At 42.6% G+C, this 16876-nt stretch overlaps 1 protein-coding gene across 6 annotated transcripts; it reads right to left on the bottom strand.

Annotated features, from left to right (window-relative positions):
* Nucleotides 1-3407: 3407 nt before the first annotated feature.
* On the bottom strand, nucleotides 3408-12977 carry LOC306941645 (targeting protein for Xklp2-B-like). Of its 6 annotated transcripts, none has more exons than XM_079527218.1 (18): nucleotides 12853-12977; nucleotides 12523-12642; nucleotides 11631-11750; nucleotides 11254-11407; nucleotides 10762-10818; nucleotides 10638-10673; nucleotides 10175-10306; nucleotides 9981-10090; nucleotides 9737-9885; nucleotides 9200-9371; nucleotides 8836-8974; nucleotides 8485-8701; nucleotides 8228-8320; nucleotides 7848-8021; nucleotides 7221-7367; nucleotides 6958-7069; nucleotides 4146-4330; nucleotides 3408-3754 (listed from the first exon to the last, which is right to left on the bottom strand). In XM_079527218.1, the coding sequence occupies exons 2-18, from the start codon at nucleotides 12611-12613 to the stop codon at nucleotides 3641-3643; spliced, it is 2202 nt and encodes a 733-aa protein (XP_079383344.1). In that variant the 5' UTR covers nucleotides 12614-12642; nucleotides 12853-12977; the 3' UTR covers nucleotides 3408-3640. The 6 variants fall into 6 exon arrangements, with proteins under 6 accessions (XP_079383344.1, XP_079383345.1, XP_079383346.1 ...); XM_079527219.1 differs by having other exon boundaries at nucleotides 10175-10303; XM_079527220.1 differs by lacking the exon at nucleotides 10638-10673.
* Nucleotides 12978-16876: the final 3899 nt, after the last annotated feature.

Here is a 16876-nt window from a genome sequence, read left to right as displayed (position 1 = left end):
AGGTTCAAGTCCCACCTCTGATTAATCCTTGTGATTATGCCAAGTCAAATGGCATCAACAGAGAATTGCTGAAAAAATGCTAGTAGACAACCTAATTTGATTTACAAAGATAATCGTTAATATATATTGTCATGTAGTTTTTTTTTTCATGAAGAAAAATTCAAAAATATAAAAATCATGAAAAACGACATACTATAGTATGTTGTCGAAAACCATGAACGTACTATAGTATGTACTTGTTTCATGATTTTCATCTGCTTTCAAATTTGAGCAATGTATAATGGGGGTCAATGTCAGATTTTGGCACGAAAAAAAAAAAAAACACACATGCTGGACCTTTTTATTTTTAAATGTTTTGTAGTTTGAGTTATTTAATGATTTCGAAATGGCAAAAAACGTTTGTTTTTATTAACATATTGAGAAAAAATGACTAAACAAACAACTATTAAGTAAAATACTTACTGAGTGATTTATGTGAAGTAACAGTGATTCATGTGACTCGGTTGGTCAACTAGGCTAGTTGTCGCCCTCATGTGGACAAAATGAATAACCACAAGTAGAAATCGTCAAGAAATCCCTCGTTCACATATTGACTCTGAATGGTCATGGTGTATTGTATGAATACAAAATACAATAGATAAATCAAAGAAAGACTCCCTCTGATGTTATCTGTTGGCAGCCTTGCAATCACACAATGACAGTATTGTAGCTTCATAAAATAAAATAAAATGCATCTTTCATTCAGAAGCAAAACACAGACTGTTTCACACAGCAGGAAATATAAATGTGCTTCAATTCACAGGTTGCCTTTTTTTTCTTTTGAAATACTGTGACAGTTTCAGATATAGTCTAGTTGCCAGCCCATAGAGCCCCATTGTGAACCCGGACATGTTGAGTACACCAAAGTTTTGTTAAAATGTTGAGTATGGGTCCCCATGCAGCATGTAGAAACTGCCGGATGCTAACTTGCATATGTTGAGCAATTTTCATAATTGGCAAATTTCATCATGCTTTATGTAGCATGTGACATGTCAAACTAGGGGGTTTTCATGATGCTGAATCCATTAAAAAAAAAACATTCCTTGGGCTATAAACGGCCCTAATAGCTACTTGCCCAAATGTGCCGACATCATATTTGTGATTACTGCTATGGCTGTTTTAGCCTAAGGAGTGTATTTTGTGCAAAATTAATGGTTGGAATGGATTCAGCATCATGAAACTCTCCTAGTTTGACAAATATGCCAATTATGAAAATTGCTCAACATATGCAAGTTAGCATCCGGCAGTTTCTACATGCTGGGGTCCCATACTAAACATTTCTAACATAAAACGTTGGTGTAGCCTACTCAACATGTCCGGGTTCACTTTTACTAAAATACATCAGTGGAAGGAAAAGACAAACATAGTTTAAACATTTTAAATTTTTACACAAAGTTCTGCTCTTTAAGAAGTGGGAAATATTCAGGTTTTCAAACTTGTTTTACAGTTTTCTAAATAATGAAACAAGGGTGATTTGGAGTGAAACGACCCATCCAATGCAAAAGGATTCACATAAACATGTCTGCATTGCAATACAGTAGACTCACTCATAGGGGCCCTGGTAGCTCAGATACTTATACTAAAGTACTATGGATGATGGATCTATAGTACAGATGAAGAATGATGAACAACATTTAATACCACTGACACGTTATTCACTGGCGCACCAGGCGCAGGGAGTTCTATCGTTCCACCAACCTTTCTCCATCCTCTCCAGGGCTGTCTGCATTTCAGCAATCCTCAGGTCCATCTTCTCCAGCAGCCTGGACTGGGCTACCAGCTGCCTCTCTGTCGCCTCGTGCTGGCGAGCATGCAAACTGCAGGTAACGCACACGGGACAGCCACCTGCATGTCCCCCTCTTCCCAGGACTAGCTCCAGTGTATGAGCCAGACTGTCTACTTTGCCTTCCAATGTCCCCAGGCTTGTCAGAGCGGCAGATACCTGGCCCTGCAGCGAGACCATGGTAGATGGCTCCTCAAGGGACTTCCAAAAGTATATAAATACGGGCCTGCAGAGAGGGGCTTCAAAAGATCTTGACAAGATGTGAAGAGCTGATTCTATGCCAAACCGTTGGAGGTTGAAGAAGACAGTGTGCTCCAAGACTCTGACACTTTAGGCATGATCTCCTTTTCCAAACGATCTTCACCACCATTCTTTAAAATGTGCTGGTCCAGCGTTTCCATGTTTGAATTAAAATGCTGTGCCTAAAAGTGCAGATGGATGAATGAAAGAGGCAAAGCCCATATGCAAGGGTTGCAGGGCAGGCAGTAGGAGCTCTTTGGAAAGTCCAGTGCACTAGTACCAGATAAGCAACGGTATGCCAGCCAGTGGACAGACGTCAGAGAGCACACATTAAGCAAATAGTTTATGGCGTACAATTATTGCTTACAATAATCTGATACATTAGTTAGCATTAGTTATAGAAAGGCTCATATTTAGAAAACCTATTGGACGATACCAACAGGCCTATCATTCAAGATTACAAATGTAGTTTTTACATAAATTACCCAGTTTCTATGGATAGTGAAATGTTTAACAGGACTTCATAGTTCCATGGGCTTTACAATGTCTCAAGTTTTGCCATCAAATATGGTTGTCACAAAATCCAATCACCCACTATTGTATTATGGGAAGATATGGGTTAACAGCCCATCTATGGGGGTTTGATTATTTTCCCCTGTAGGAACATCCACAATGTGGACATTTTAATATGCACCTTAAACATTCTCCAAGAAGCCATGACTGTCAATCTTAAATAATCTAAATACGCTCTATAGTGCTGTGTTGTGATCAATTCAGGCAGTTTTATAGCAATTTAAAACTGTAAATTAACCCCTTGGTCAAGTGGAACATCAACATACTACAATCACCTCTCTGGGCTGCAATGTCCAACATGGTTAACAAAGATGTCACTTTGAGAGATTAATCGGCAACCACATCGATATTGGCCTTAAACCAGTTAATCTGTAAAATATCGGATTTAGCAGATATCATTTTTCAAATACAGAATGATCATATCGACATCGGTTATCGGCCATAATTGCAATTTATTATATCGGATATCAGCCAAAATGTCTCATCGGTACATCGCTACTTTAAAGTAGTGTACTCAATTTTCAGCCAACCACATCTTCCTGGATTGGTCCTCTACATTTTTTAAAAGGTAACATTTTCCACTGTGGAGTTTTGAAACGTGCCTACCAGAGAAAGCAGTAGGCAGGTGATGTAGTTCTGAAATGTCCATATCCCTTCTCTGAGAGAAGGGTTATGGTGCCATCTTATGCCCATTAGTGGCACCAAAACCTTGATTTTTGCCTTCACAGTACAATACACATACCAATAAAATTGTAACTTGCCACAAAACAAATCTTAGTTAGTAAAAGTTTATTAACAAAACATTCTCCAAGTTTAAGACATTTAAAACCAACAACCCAAAATAATATAACATATTAAAAAAAAAGAATCCAATAAGAAAAAAGTATTAAACATGTCCAGACAATACAATGCATCCAAACGCAAACATCATTAGACTGCAACAAACCAAAACATGTCTTGGCAAAAAAAAAAGGGAATGCATCTAAATCACATTTACCAATTGGCTTATAAACGGACACGGGAAACGGAAAAACGTGGGGACTCGGGCACAGTCACAGGCAGATCCGACTTCTTCAGCACCACAGGTTTGTAATGTCTTACTGGACGAGCTTTATGAACCTGAGGAGAGAGGAGAATATTGTCAAAAACCTTTTGCAGTGGATAGTTTGTTGCATCTATGTGTTAGGAGGGGGGACCAAACCGATGACCAGGTGGTATGTGGGCTTAGGCTTTGATCCCCGACCGTGTGCACCTCAGTCCCGACGGCAGATTTGCTGCATAACGCTTGACTCTCTTCACTGTACTTTTAGGCAAAAAGCCCAATAATACATTTTTGTAAGTATCGAAAATAGAGCAAGCTTGAAGCGTTGCGAGCTTATAAAATAAGCCATTTTGGAAAATCAAAGCGCATTAATCAATTTATAAAACCCACAAAGTCAACGTGGTAAAGTCTGTATTTATCATTGATCAGGTCACCCGGATGGTATACAGTATGAAAGCATGTCGTTACCTGGTCCTGACGCATTTTTGCAACTTCGTCCTTCTCTCGCTGTTCTTGCTCTTGGTGCTGCCTCTCTTCCATGCAGGCCCTGAGGGTCTCTTTCTCGCTCAGCTCCTTCTCAAACTCCTGCCGCTCCCGGGCACGGCGCTCTGTGGCGAGCTCAAAGGCCTCTGGAACTGTGGAAGTGTTCATGCCTATTTTGTAGCAACAGATTGAAGAGACAGAAGAGTGTAAGAAAAATGTTATAGTGCCAAGGAAAGCTCAGTTCTTCTGCTCAAATTCCTGTTTTAGTTATTGTACAGGGAGGGTACTAGTCATTACCCAATATTGTTATCAAACATCATGTTATGTGAGGCCAGTCAATTTGCCACTACAGAAACACATTTCCGCAATCTGCATTTAGAAAAATACCCGATAGGTCAGGTGGGACAAATTAAAGCAGACACTTCTGATTAGCAAGTGACTACACTAGTCATAATTTCTTTTACAAATATTCAAAATGTTATCTTCATTTGATAAAGATCCAGAGACTCCCCCCCCCCCCCCCCCCCATTAGCGATTTCAACCAGATAATCACGTCTACCCCTTTGTCTTGCTCCCTGTAATGAGGTTCCAGGGTCTTAACACAGCCGACGCGAATCGCGTATCAATACGTTATCAATTAATCAAACGTCGGGTGCGGATCACGTATCAATACGTTTCAATCACTTTTTTATAGCATACTTTCATTCATCTTTTTACCCACCCGGACAATGAAGAACCATCGCCCTATCATTGCTGCTTAGTCCCGCTCACGTGATCAGAAAAAAAAACCAAAAAAAAAAACCCCCTCCCCTCCTGAAAACAGGAGGGCGGGCCGCTTTACGTGTATAAACCAGTGTAGAATGGATGCGCCCATGCCGATGTAGCCCGTGTGTGAAAAGAATCAAATTTCACCTAACCTCGCCTCACCAGGCTTTCCTCCACCTATTGGCTTTTATACTCGATTCCCCCCTCCCCTCCTGTTTCTCCTGCAGGAGGAGGGCCTTGCGAGATGGGGGCTCATGTCTCGGAAAAAAACATACGGAACGCTGTTACGCTGCCTAACACATGATCTGCAGATTCTGCACCAGATCGGCAACACACATGGACAGATGCATGTTTACTTCTTCATACTGTAGCGACCAAACGATCCCCGAGCCTACAATACTACGAACTAACAAACGAACTACAGTATCGAGAGGGGCCGCCATGACAACAGACAGTCTACCGTTGGTGGATCACGTATCGCCATGCAGAGCCGTCATAATCGGAGATCGCTCAGACGTGTGATTGTAACGCTTTTTTATTCATTATAATTGTAGTGATAAGACCGCAATGAACGCGTCGGGGACGTAATCGACCCGGGTGTAATGTATAACGAACTTTTCCGCGTCCTAAACCGTGCATGCCCAGGCATGTTCCCTATACTAGCTTGAAAAACAAAATCAGCTCATGATGACAACGCGTCTCACCGTTATACTATAGTTCTGAACCGAACGGTGGAATGGGACTTTTTATAGCCGTACGATCAAGACTTTTGCTGCCCAATGTGCCCATGACCCCCCCCCCCCCCAATGTTACTGCGATCAAAACAATGAAAGCAGTGAATCATCATCATCATCTAAAGGATGCAGAGTTATGAAGGTTTATAGTCAGACATTGACAGGCAGATATAACAATAAACACAATAAATATGCTATACACCGAATGAAAGCCCTGAATGTGTACTTTTACGAGGAAAAGAGTAAACATTGATCCCATGTACAGTCTGTCATAAATTGGTTACTGGGTGGATGCACATTGCGCCCACCAGATATAACTGCAGAGAAGACATGGACCCGTACTCAATATTCACAAAATAAGGCCTATAGCGACATATAAATACTATATACCGTATGAAACAGAAGACTCTCTGCTTTCATAAGAAAAAAACTTCTACTGTAGTAATAATAAAAATCACACCCATGTGAAGTGAGTGGTGCAACTCTGTCCCATATTCTGTTCTCTGCTTATTCAATACAGCTCGCTATATACGGACTGAGGCAGAAAGTCATGTAAACCTTTTATTTACAGTTTGGTCTGTAAACTTCTACTGTAATAATAAAAATCACACCCCTGTGAAGTGAGCGGTGCAACTGTTCTCTACAGTTGCGCGGTGCAACTGTAGAGAACAGTTGCACCGCTCACTTCACAGGGGTGTGATTTTTATTATTACTACAGTAGAAGTTTTTTTCTTATGAAAGCAGAGAGTCTTCTGTTTCATACGGTATATAGTATTTATATGTCGCTATAGGCCTTATTTTGTGAATATTGAGGAGTTCACGTCCATGTCTTCTCTGAAGTTATCTGGTGGGCACAAGCTGCATTCAATAACCAATTACTGTCTAACTGTACATGGGATCAATGTTTACTCTTTTCCTCGTAAAAGTACACATTCAGGGCTTTCATTCGGTGTATAGGATATTTATTGGGTTCAATTTTATATCTGCCTGTCAATGTCTCTGACTTTAAACCATCCATAACTCTGCTCGCTGTTCAAGATAACCACTTCCAGGCAAATGCAGGTGTTGCAAAAAGGTCAATATCTCCAGAATGGAACATGGTAAAATCAAAATGTATTTTTTAAATTGAAGTGGACAAGTTCAGCTTTCTTTTGATGTATGCGTGTGATTCTCGCTATAAGAGAACATTTTGCTGTGGGCCCCCGAACAAGGCCTTTGTGCAATGTTAAACGGTAGCAACATCCAAATAGGCCTGTCGAGATCTTGTAGCAATCAAAGTGTTAATAGGTTATACTCACCAAGAACAGAGTGGCTTTCCTTCTTGGGCAGGAAGGGCTCTTTGTGGACAACTTTGCTGGGCTGTGCTTTGAAAACGGTCGCTTCTGCCTGCTGTTTCTGTTCCTCCTTTACCTACAGAAGCATAATGTTAACCACCCTAGCAACCCCAAACTCGGCATGTCAATATCTTAAAATGAATGATGACTGTTCAACCAACTATTAGTTACTAGTAATGACCAATACGTCAAGTCTTGTTACACTTTTGTTTTAAGTCACAACGCACCATACGCTCCCAACGATCGGTCTTAGCCGCTCCTCGTTCGCCGATCTGCAGCTTGAAAGGCTCCGGCTTGGTAGGCTCAAGCACTATCTTTTTGGGCAGGTGCACCTCATGGAAATCTGGCAGGGGTTGGGCCTTGAACTGCTGCACCTGGGAGTTTTAAAGGCCAAAGAAACTGCATCAAGTTGAGGTTACAGCTTCATCAACAGAACACTTTCTCCAGCCATGAAGAAACACCTATTGAGGAGCTGTACTCTCATTGTGTAGATAGATATTGCTGGTCAAATATTACTTAAGTCAAAGTTGCTGTTGAATTTGTGCTAGAGTACTCTTTTATCCCTTTAGAGATGGAGGCAACTCTCAAATTGAAACATATAGGTTATATGCACTTAAGGGCTTAAGTAGTCTTAATACGATTCTTAGAAATCAGAGTCAAAAGTCAGACAATATTTGTCTTTTGAAATGTAGAGTAAGTCACACATAATGTACTTAGGTGCACTACTACTTTGTAAATTGTAACTGTCCACCACTAGCGAAGAGACATGGAACATGTTTGTGTAACATGTCCCAGTGCCAGCCTGTGAAATGACTATACATTGGTTAATGCGTTTTCCGTATTGTCCTCCCCACCTCTTGATTTCTCAGGTCTTCTAGTCTCTTTTCCTTCAGAGTCCTCCTCTCCTTTTCCCTCTCCTCAAATGAGAACGGGCACACCTCCACCTCGCTCTTGTCTGAGGGACGAGGATAGAAGGGCAAACCGAAGTGAGGCATCGGGTTGGATTTCACAGGGGATGGGGCCTTCACCTGAAGGGGTAAAGAAAAAAAACTCATTAAATCATAGCTTCCCATCAGGGGTGTGCTAGATTTTACTTTGGGAAAATCCCAAATATGTATTGTACATTATGCATTAACATTTCATAAATCCATCTAGGAAATGGGTAAACAGGACTGAGAGGACAAGACCTTCAAGAAGCTTAAAGGCATGTAAAAATAAACCTTAGGCAGCTTACCTCCACCTTGCGCTCCAGACGCACCCTTTTCTTGAGGGCAAAAGCTGGCGATTCTGGGACAGTGGGGCACAGAACTTTTTTCGGGGGAACTCCCTGTTGAACATAGAAAATGCAATTAAAAGCTGTGTTTGCCACACTGACAAGACAATTTGTCTAATGTTTGTCTTCATGCCATAACAATGTTCCACACCACAATTTGGTCCATATGTACATCCCCTCAAAAATGTAAATACGCAAAAGGTTGCACCAAAACTTACCACGACCTCCTCAAGGAGTTTTGAGGGTATAGGCTGGGCATGGAAGACATGATGCTCCTCCTCCTCAGTCTTCTTGTTGACTTGCCTATCATGGATTCTCTTCTCAATCTGCAAATCGAAGCCCTCAGGTTTTGTGGGCTCTTTCACAGTTGGCTTCTTGGGGTTCGAAACACTGTCCAGAATCTTTCGGTTCAGTTCTAGAGCCTTGAACTTAAACCTTGGAGAGACAGGTGGTGTTAGTGCAACTACCTGTAGTATCGTCCAAATTGAAAACATACACAAGGTCAGCAGAGCCTCCGTCATCATGAGACATTGACCCAAGTAAAAGCTAGCAGTGAAACGTAACCCTACTTGTTGAGTTTGTCAAGCTCCTCCGCCTCCAGCTCAGCACTGCTCTTGACGGTCGTGGGGCGGTTCCTCTGACGGGTCATCAGACGTGGGGTGTGGGGCCGAGTCATCTTTAGTTGTTCAGCCTTCTTTGGAGATGGCCCTTCATGAATGAACAGTGCAACACAGACTTGTTAGTTGGAATAGCAGTGGCAACATATTTAAAACTCTTTAGAGTGGCAATTTGGTTTACTGGGATAAGATATTAAGATGGTACAGGTGATTAAAAGCACAGCTGTGAATTTTGTTACATTGGAAGAGTACTAGTACTGATGCAGGATAAGTAAAGAGATAAGAGAAATTGAATCGCCGCTGCATGCATGCTTACCCATTTCTTCTCTCTGACGGCTACGCAGATGGTAGCGTTCAGGAGTGCGTGTGTGGAACCTTTCAACCTGCTGAGCTATGGACACATATGGAGCAGGCTCCTCCCCCTTCCTCTTGTTCCCTTGCGAGAGGTTGAATGGTTTCGGCACGGTGGTACCTTTAGAGGCCTTTGCCTGAAACAATTAATTAATTACAGTGGCAGCCTACACAACATTCTATTCATACTTAGGCAGCCAGACTTAGACTGGTTATTGCTAGATGCTGACTAGCCTGGCCAGCGTGCTTTCTGGTATAGAAGGGTGAGCACGCTTGGAGCAACCGCTGGAGAATATTGGTTCACCGATCAGAGCCACCCCCACAATCAGCGAAGGAAAGACACCCCTCTGCACTCTAGTTCACTCCCACTCTCCTAGACCAGGAAATGCGTCACGTTCACTCAGGTTCTCATTTTTTGAGCCGAACGCGAACGAAAATAAAAGCCTGGGTACCCTACTACCGAGGCTGGATGCTGACAGACGCAGTGCAAGTCGTCACTCACCGGAGAGGCTGCGTGTTTGCGGAGCTGTGACACAAAATCAACTTCCTTGTGGGAGTCAGATGGGTTGTCTGCTTTAACTCTGCCGTCCGTACTGAAGTGAAACTCTTTGGGTACAGTGGTGGACAGGGCCATCCTTTTTGGCAGGTGACCTGAAATCAGGAAATGGTTTAGGAGAAATAAAAAGTCTTACATGGTCACAAACTTGAAGATTTTGACATAACTGAATTCCCAAACAGTCACTCACTGCCACTCAACGCTGCCTTGTAGCTAGCCTCATTTTTCTTCCGATGTTCAGCCACTTCCATCTGTAGCCGTTTGATGTGCTCCAGCTCCTGCTGCTCAGAGCTATTTGGTCTAAAGTGGAGGAATATATATATTGCATTCAAACAGTTTCCCACAGAATTTCCAACTACATGTTGTCAAAATGCTTTTACTCACTGTACAGGTGCTGCTGCCTGGGCCTTCCGGGCAGCCGCTTGTTTCTTCTGGCCACTCCTGATAGTACTTGATCGTCTGACTGGACGTTTGCCTCTGCGAGGAGTAGGACCTGACCGCCTGGCTGGCTGGCTACTAGATTTAAAAAAAATAACTATTAAGGACCCAGTTGCCATGGGTTGCGTTTTGCAGCACCATACACACAAGTGATCTTTTGTTATGCTTCTGTGCCATGAACAGTTAGGAAGTTTGCACCGCTGATTAAGCACCAATAATAAAGTCTATAAAATGTGATTACAAGCATGCAAACCAACGACAGGGTTATCGAACACGTGAACATTTACAAGCATACAAGTCTTCCAGTCCTAAGCCATGACACCCACTAGTTGTGACAATTAGTCAAGAAAATTGACCTATGTGAGCAAAGACACGTCCCAAGGGTATATGTTCCATATCATTTATTAACCTTATACGTGGCCGCACAGTGACTGTATTCGCCACCCTGGAATGCCAAGAAAATGATAACTTTGAAATTTGGTCTGAAATTTGATATCATCAAGGCCTGAACCAAAATATAGGCCAGGTCTCACCTTTTTTGTTTCTTGTCTGGAGCCATGTTACTCTCGTCGTGCTTACGCTTTGAAACCCTTCAGAGAAACCAGAAATGGATTAATCACCAAAAGTGTGCCTTACATCAGCGGTTCCCAAACCTTTTTGGCCATGCACCCCGCGACCTAGCTGACAAACCCCCCACATGGAAATGTCTATATTTCATAAGCTATATAGACATATTTCCTATTTATCCACATATATGAACCTGAATATGGCATATATATGCAGCATAGGCTATATTCTGCATATACTTGCCATATATTGGCATAATAGGTTAATACATTTAAAATAAACCCATAGTACCACCATTAATTAGCCTTTTCATGTCACGCACCCCATAGAAGGCGCTCACGCACCACAGTTTGGGAACCACTGCCTTACATGAACCCCAGAATAGTAGCCAGTAAAACCAGAATCAGCTAAAGAGACTGTAACCGTGGGACCATATTATTAACTATCACAAGACATACCTGCGGGCTTGGGCAGGGGGTTGCGCAGCGGTGTTCTGCTGCTGAACAGCCATGCGACTGGGAGCCTGGCTACTTGCAGCCAGACGAGTGGGCGCTCTGTTACCCCAGGATGTGACAATGTTGGGTGGTGGTGAGGAGTTGGATACACTGGGTGCTAGAATAATTTGTCAAAAAAAGAAAACCCAGGTTACTAATAATCACAAATGCAGTGCCAGATTTGCCACCAATTACTGGAGACCTTATGAGGAAAGAGTGTCTACATCCAAATATATTTTCCAGAGTGGAATTTGTAGGCCTAGTCTACCATATATGATTACACCTATATGTGAAAGAAATTCTTTAAATGGCAACTATATTGTTCATGAATATAAACTAACCAGAGTCACATGGTTCATTGACTTGAGGGGCCACAACTGCCCGGGGAAGGTCTGGCTTTGGGGACGTTCCAAAGGGAAAGCGGTTGGTAGGTGTTGTGGCCAGATTACTAGCCTGTGTATCTGTTAATAGAGATGCAATCAGTAGTTAATAAACAGATTTAAAAGAAACATGTCATGAAACCATAAGCATAGTTTTCTAGTACAGGTTAAACTATGGCAGGTTAAAAACATGGCAGACTGTTAAGAAAACGAATGGGTGTGTTTTAGATGTACCCCGATACAATCTTTGGATATTGACACCTGTATCACTTCAGCTGCAAATGTGTTTTACATCATGGTGTTCAAGTGGGAGCCAGGGACCCTTGAGGGAATGCCAGGGGGTCCCCCAGCAAAATTAATTTGTGGCGTTACCCATCTGTACAAATGGAATCAAACAATGGACCGCAGGGATTGATTTGTACACCCAGTTGTAACTTGTAGCAGCCTGCCACGTTCTGCTTCAAAAATCAGTACAGGGTTGTTTCAGCCGTTAAGACCAGCCGCCGGAGGGCTACTGGACTAGCAGGCGCAACAAAATGGCGGTGTCCACAGCCTTATGTAGTAAACAATGTCGAATTTCGGATGATAGCTCGATAGTGGGTTTAGTTGGTGAAGTTAGCATTTCAAGCGATACAAGTATTTTTACTTATTTTACACAAGAACCGAACAAGCTAACGGACTACGGGAGTTGAAAGGCACATTGCTTAGCTTGTAACTTCGACCAGCAGTTTAGTTCGTATCATCATTTATTTTAAAAACGACACCGCCGTACTACGGATTATCATCTTTTTAACACGACCGTTCAAACAATTCAAAACTGCAGTCAGTGCACCGTTTAATAATAATAACTCACCGAACCAGTGGTCCGCGTCGTCCGCCGCGTCCAGGGCAGGTTGGTTGAAGTCCATCACATGCGAAGGAGCGTCGAACTCATAACTGGTCATGATGAGCAGAAAGCGGACCTCAAACCCACCTAAATGGTGTGTGAACAGAAGAACGGCCGTGGGTTAGAGAGCATGCGGAAACTTGTTTGTTTGTTACGCCGCGTCTTCTTAATCCTTAACACCACAGCCGTTTGGCCATGCAAGTATTTGAAATTAAGGCGCTCCACAAGTTAACGTTTGTTATCCACAAAGTATGATCACGCTACGCACGAACAAACAGTCGCTTTTATCATGCATACCACTAGGTCGAATACAACAGGAACATAGACTGGAACACGAGGAAACAAGGAAAAACTAGGAGCAAGGGAAAACACTAGGAACATGGAATATCACAAGGAGCAAAAAACCACTGACTTACATTTACGAACGAACAATTGAACTGAAAACACAAGGGCATACTTATAGACATGGGATAACTATACACAGGTGAACACCACTGACAATCAACACTGGGATAGGCTGGGGAACTAAGGGGACACAGGTGGAAACACTGGCAATCACAGGACTAGTGAGACAAGACAGGAACAGAACTACAGGGGCACAAAACAAGACTACAAAATCACAGTAACACAAAGTAAAACACTAACTAACTAAAACCAAGAACAGGGTACACAAGAAAACATAACACAAGTCACAGACCGTGACAAATATGTTTTGTATACTCCAAATTTTCCCGTGATAAAATGGCCACCATTGCCAACATAATAAAAACAAGAATTGATTCAAATCAATTAATTACCAGCTGATTACAATGTTCAGAATTGTGCTATTATCTGAAATGTATATATCTGTGTCTGTTTATGTGTGTGTGTAAACAACAACAGGATCTGTCCAGGTGAGTGTACAAAATGGAGCCAAACATTGGTGACTATCAAGTCATTAGAGGAAATGGAGGTTATTTGGAATGTGTTGTCTGTAGCTTGATTTAACAGACGGAAAACAAATGAGAGGGAACATTGCCGCGGACCACCGCACCAACCTCCGCAGGGACCCCCCTTATATTAAATCAATTCAATTCAAGAATTGATTCAATATGAATAATAACCAGCAGCTTCCGTATAGATGTGTGTTTAATATAAGGGGGTACCTGCAGAGGTTGGTGCGGTGGTCCGCGGCAATGTTCCCTCTAATTTGTTTTTGGTCTGAGTAAACACTCAAACGTCCTGAGCAGACATCAGCAACTGCTGAGCAAACAGACATCACCTTGACACCAACTAGCCCAACATGAGAGAATGCGAAGTGAGCGCCCCACACTTCACACAGGTGTGATTTTTTTTTGTTTTGCCAAATGGATTTTGGGAGTGAATCAATGAATAGTTAGATAAGGCAACAAGTTACAATTTTTTTTTGGGTAATATCAAGGTGGTAGGCTAGCAATTTTAGGAGCCTTTTCAGGCTGTGACCCGCCAAAGTAATCATATTTGAACTGGGGACCCCCCCACCCAGACAAGCAACAGAATGGTTCCACAGATAAATGTTGTGAAATAGCAGATGTCCAAGGTCGTTGTGAACTTGTGGATTGGCTATTTGCACAATTGTTGCCTCTGTCTTATATAATAATAGGGCTGTCAATCGATTCAAATATGTAATCGCGATTAATCACATGATTGTCCATAGTTAATCGCAAATTAATCACATATTTTTATCCGTTCTAAATATACCTGAAATCAGTGGTTGTCAAGATTTGTCATATCAAGGCCCATTATTTATTCTGCATTTGAGCCACGGACCACCATTTGATGACATTTAGCCTTCCAGACCCAAACTAAAGAAGTGTATTGATGTTGGTACCATTAGGAGAGATAACAGGCCAATGTTGATCAAATTAATTTTGCTACATTCTCAAATTGTGTAGAAGTAATGCAGATGTTTAACAAATTTTCAACTGTTGAGAGTGTGAAATTGAAGCAAAAGGACCCACTTGTACTCGCAAGAGTGAAATATCTCTAAGGGTTCATTTAGTCTCCATCATGTAGCTGGGGACCACCTGGTGGTCCCCAGACCACAGTTTCAGAACCACTGCTTTAGTGCTTTTCAAAATACTCTTATCAACATGGGAGAATGTTTTTTGTGTTGCAAATGCCATGGAAGAGGGCAGAAATTCTCAAAGCATAAACTCCACACACACGCTGCGCGAGACGAGACCCCTCCGCTCCGCCTGCCTCTCTCTCCTGCAAGCCATAGCTGCAAGCACGCACACACACAGGCTGTCAACATTAGCTTTAGCAGGCATTAGCATGGCGCAAAAGTAACTGCTGTGTTTGTCTCCCGAAACTGTTCAGTTCAGCCTGCATGAACAGCGCTCGAGCGCTCGGTTTCTGCCCCCTCAATGTCGTAACTCTTCTATGAGTTGGCTCTGGGTCAAACCACCGCGCTGGGAAATGGCTGTGAATGTGCGTGGCAATGGAATTGTCCAATGCGAACTCTATACTCGTAATACTTTGGCACAAACCAACTATTGGCGAAGAACAATATTGATGTAACTAAGAGTTTCGATGAGTTAGCTATATTTTATATACAGAGATTTAGAAGGAAGAAGCGAAATCGTGAGGCGACAATTCCTCCTCCGCTGTTTCTCTTCTCCTGAGGAGAGATCACAGTGGGCGGTGGCTTCCAGGCGTGTGTGTCTGTGTGTGAGTGTGTGTGTGTGTGTGCGTGCGTGTGCGTGTGTGTCTGAGCCAATGGCGCGAGGGGAGGCAGTGTTGCCAGGTCCGCGAATTATAAGCGAGTTGGAGTGTGTGTAAGTAGTGTGTTGAAAGGTGTTTTTTGTGGGCTTTTGAAATATGCAGACTTGGCAACACTCAGCAAGAAGTACTCGGCAGTATGGTTGCCAGTGTTGCCAACTGTCGTGACAGAAATAAGCTAAGCAGCCTCCACGTTAGGCTGGAAATATGCAGGCAGGAAATATGCAGACTTGGCAACACTCAGCAAGAAGTACTCGGCAGTATGGTTGCCAGTGTTGCCAACTGTCGTGACAGAAATAAGCTAAGCAGCCTCCACGTTAGGCTGGATGGAAATATATGCAGACTTGGCTGGAAATATGCAGACTTGGCAACACTCAGCAGAATGATCTACGGTCGACTACCAGTGTTGCAAGTTTCCCATCCTAATATAGACCTGCCGATACTTCGTATCAGCTGGTAAAAAGTCAACCAAAGAACAAGATTCCTGTAGGCTACAGGATCTCCTCACTGGTCAACAAAAACATCTTAAAGACCCTAACAGTAGCCCTTGTACAAAGGTTTGTACTACGCATGCACCTCTTGGTACCACATCACCTCAAATGCCCTTAAAACAAGGGTCCAGACTTCCCAAAACAAATTGGTCACTCACTCCCCGAACCCACCTCACTCCTACCCATTTTGATAGGCTGTAATGGCTTAGGGTTGACGACAATGCATCTGGTTGAGTACAATGCGTCTGGTCTTCAAGATTTGATACACTATACCAAGATACCCATGTACTTATTACTTACTTATGCCTGACACCCTTTCCAGGGTATAGGCCGTCAACAAGGGACCTCCAGAGTTCTCAGTCACTGGCATTCTTTTCTATCTGCGACCAGGTGCATCCCAGCCTCTTGGTGTCTGCCTGGAGATCCCTCCGCCAGGTGTTTTTGGGCCGGCCTGTTTCTCTTCCCCTGAGGGTTCCATGTCAGAGCCTGTCTGGTCGTATTTGACACTGGCTTGCGTAGTGTGTGCCCGCTCCATCTCCATCTTCTACGTCCATATAGGTCTATATTGCTGATCTTGTCTGGCCAGTGTATTTTCAGGATTCTTCTGAGACATTTATTGATGAAGGTTTGCACTTTTTTTGTTGTGGTTTTTGTTGTTCTCTGCCCCATAAAGCAGGACTGATTTTACATTGGAGTTAAATATTACCCATGTACCTGTCTAAAAATACTTCCTTAATGTCAACGAAGTCCACACTCACAGGGAGTTCAAGAAACCACATGCAACCCAGATTCAACTCAAACAAGGGATTAAATTAATTTAGCTCCTATCCGCATGACTGAGGGAAGTAGGGGTGCTCCTCGGACAGGAGGGGGAAAATAATAATAATTTTAACAGATTTCTGTTACTAGGCCTAATAAATATGCTGTATCACAGTATCGGCGCGTTATCCTGGTTAATTGCCTGTGTGTCAGTTTGCTCATGCGTGTGGAGAGGGAAAGTAAAAGACACTTTCTTTATGATTTCCTGTTTTAAAGAAGTATACATATTTCTTTAAATGTTCTGGTGAATTGAAAATGGTGGACCCTGA

The sequence above is a fragment of the Electrona antarctica genome (assembly GCF_951216825.1).
Source record: "Electrona antarctica genome assembly, chromosome: 2".
NCBI classification, from domain to species: Eukaryota; Metazoa; Chordata; class Actinopteri; order Myctophiformes; family Myctophidae; genus Electrona; species Electrona antarctica.
Note: the sequence above shows the minus strand (reverse complement) of the source record. Positions and strands in the feature narration are given on the sequence as shown.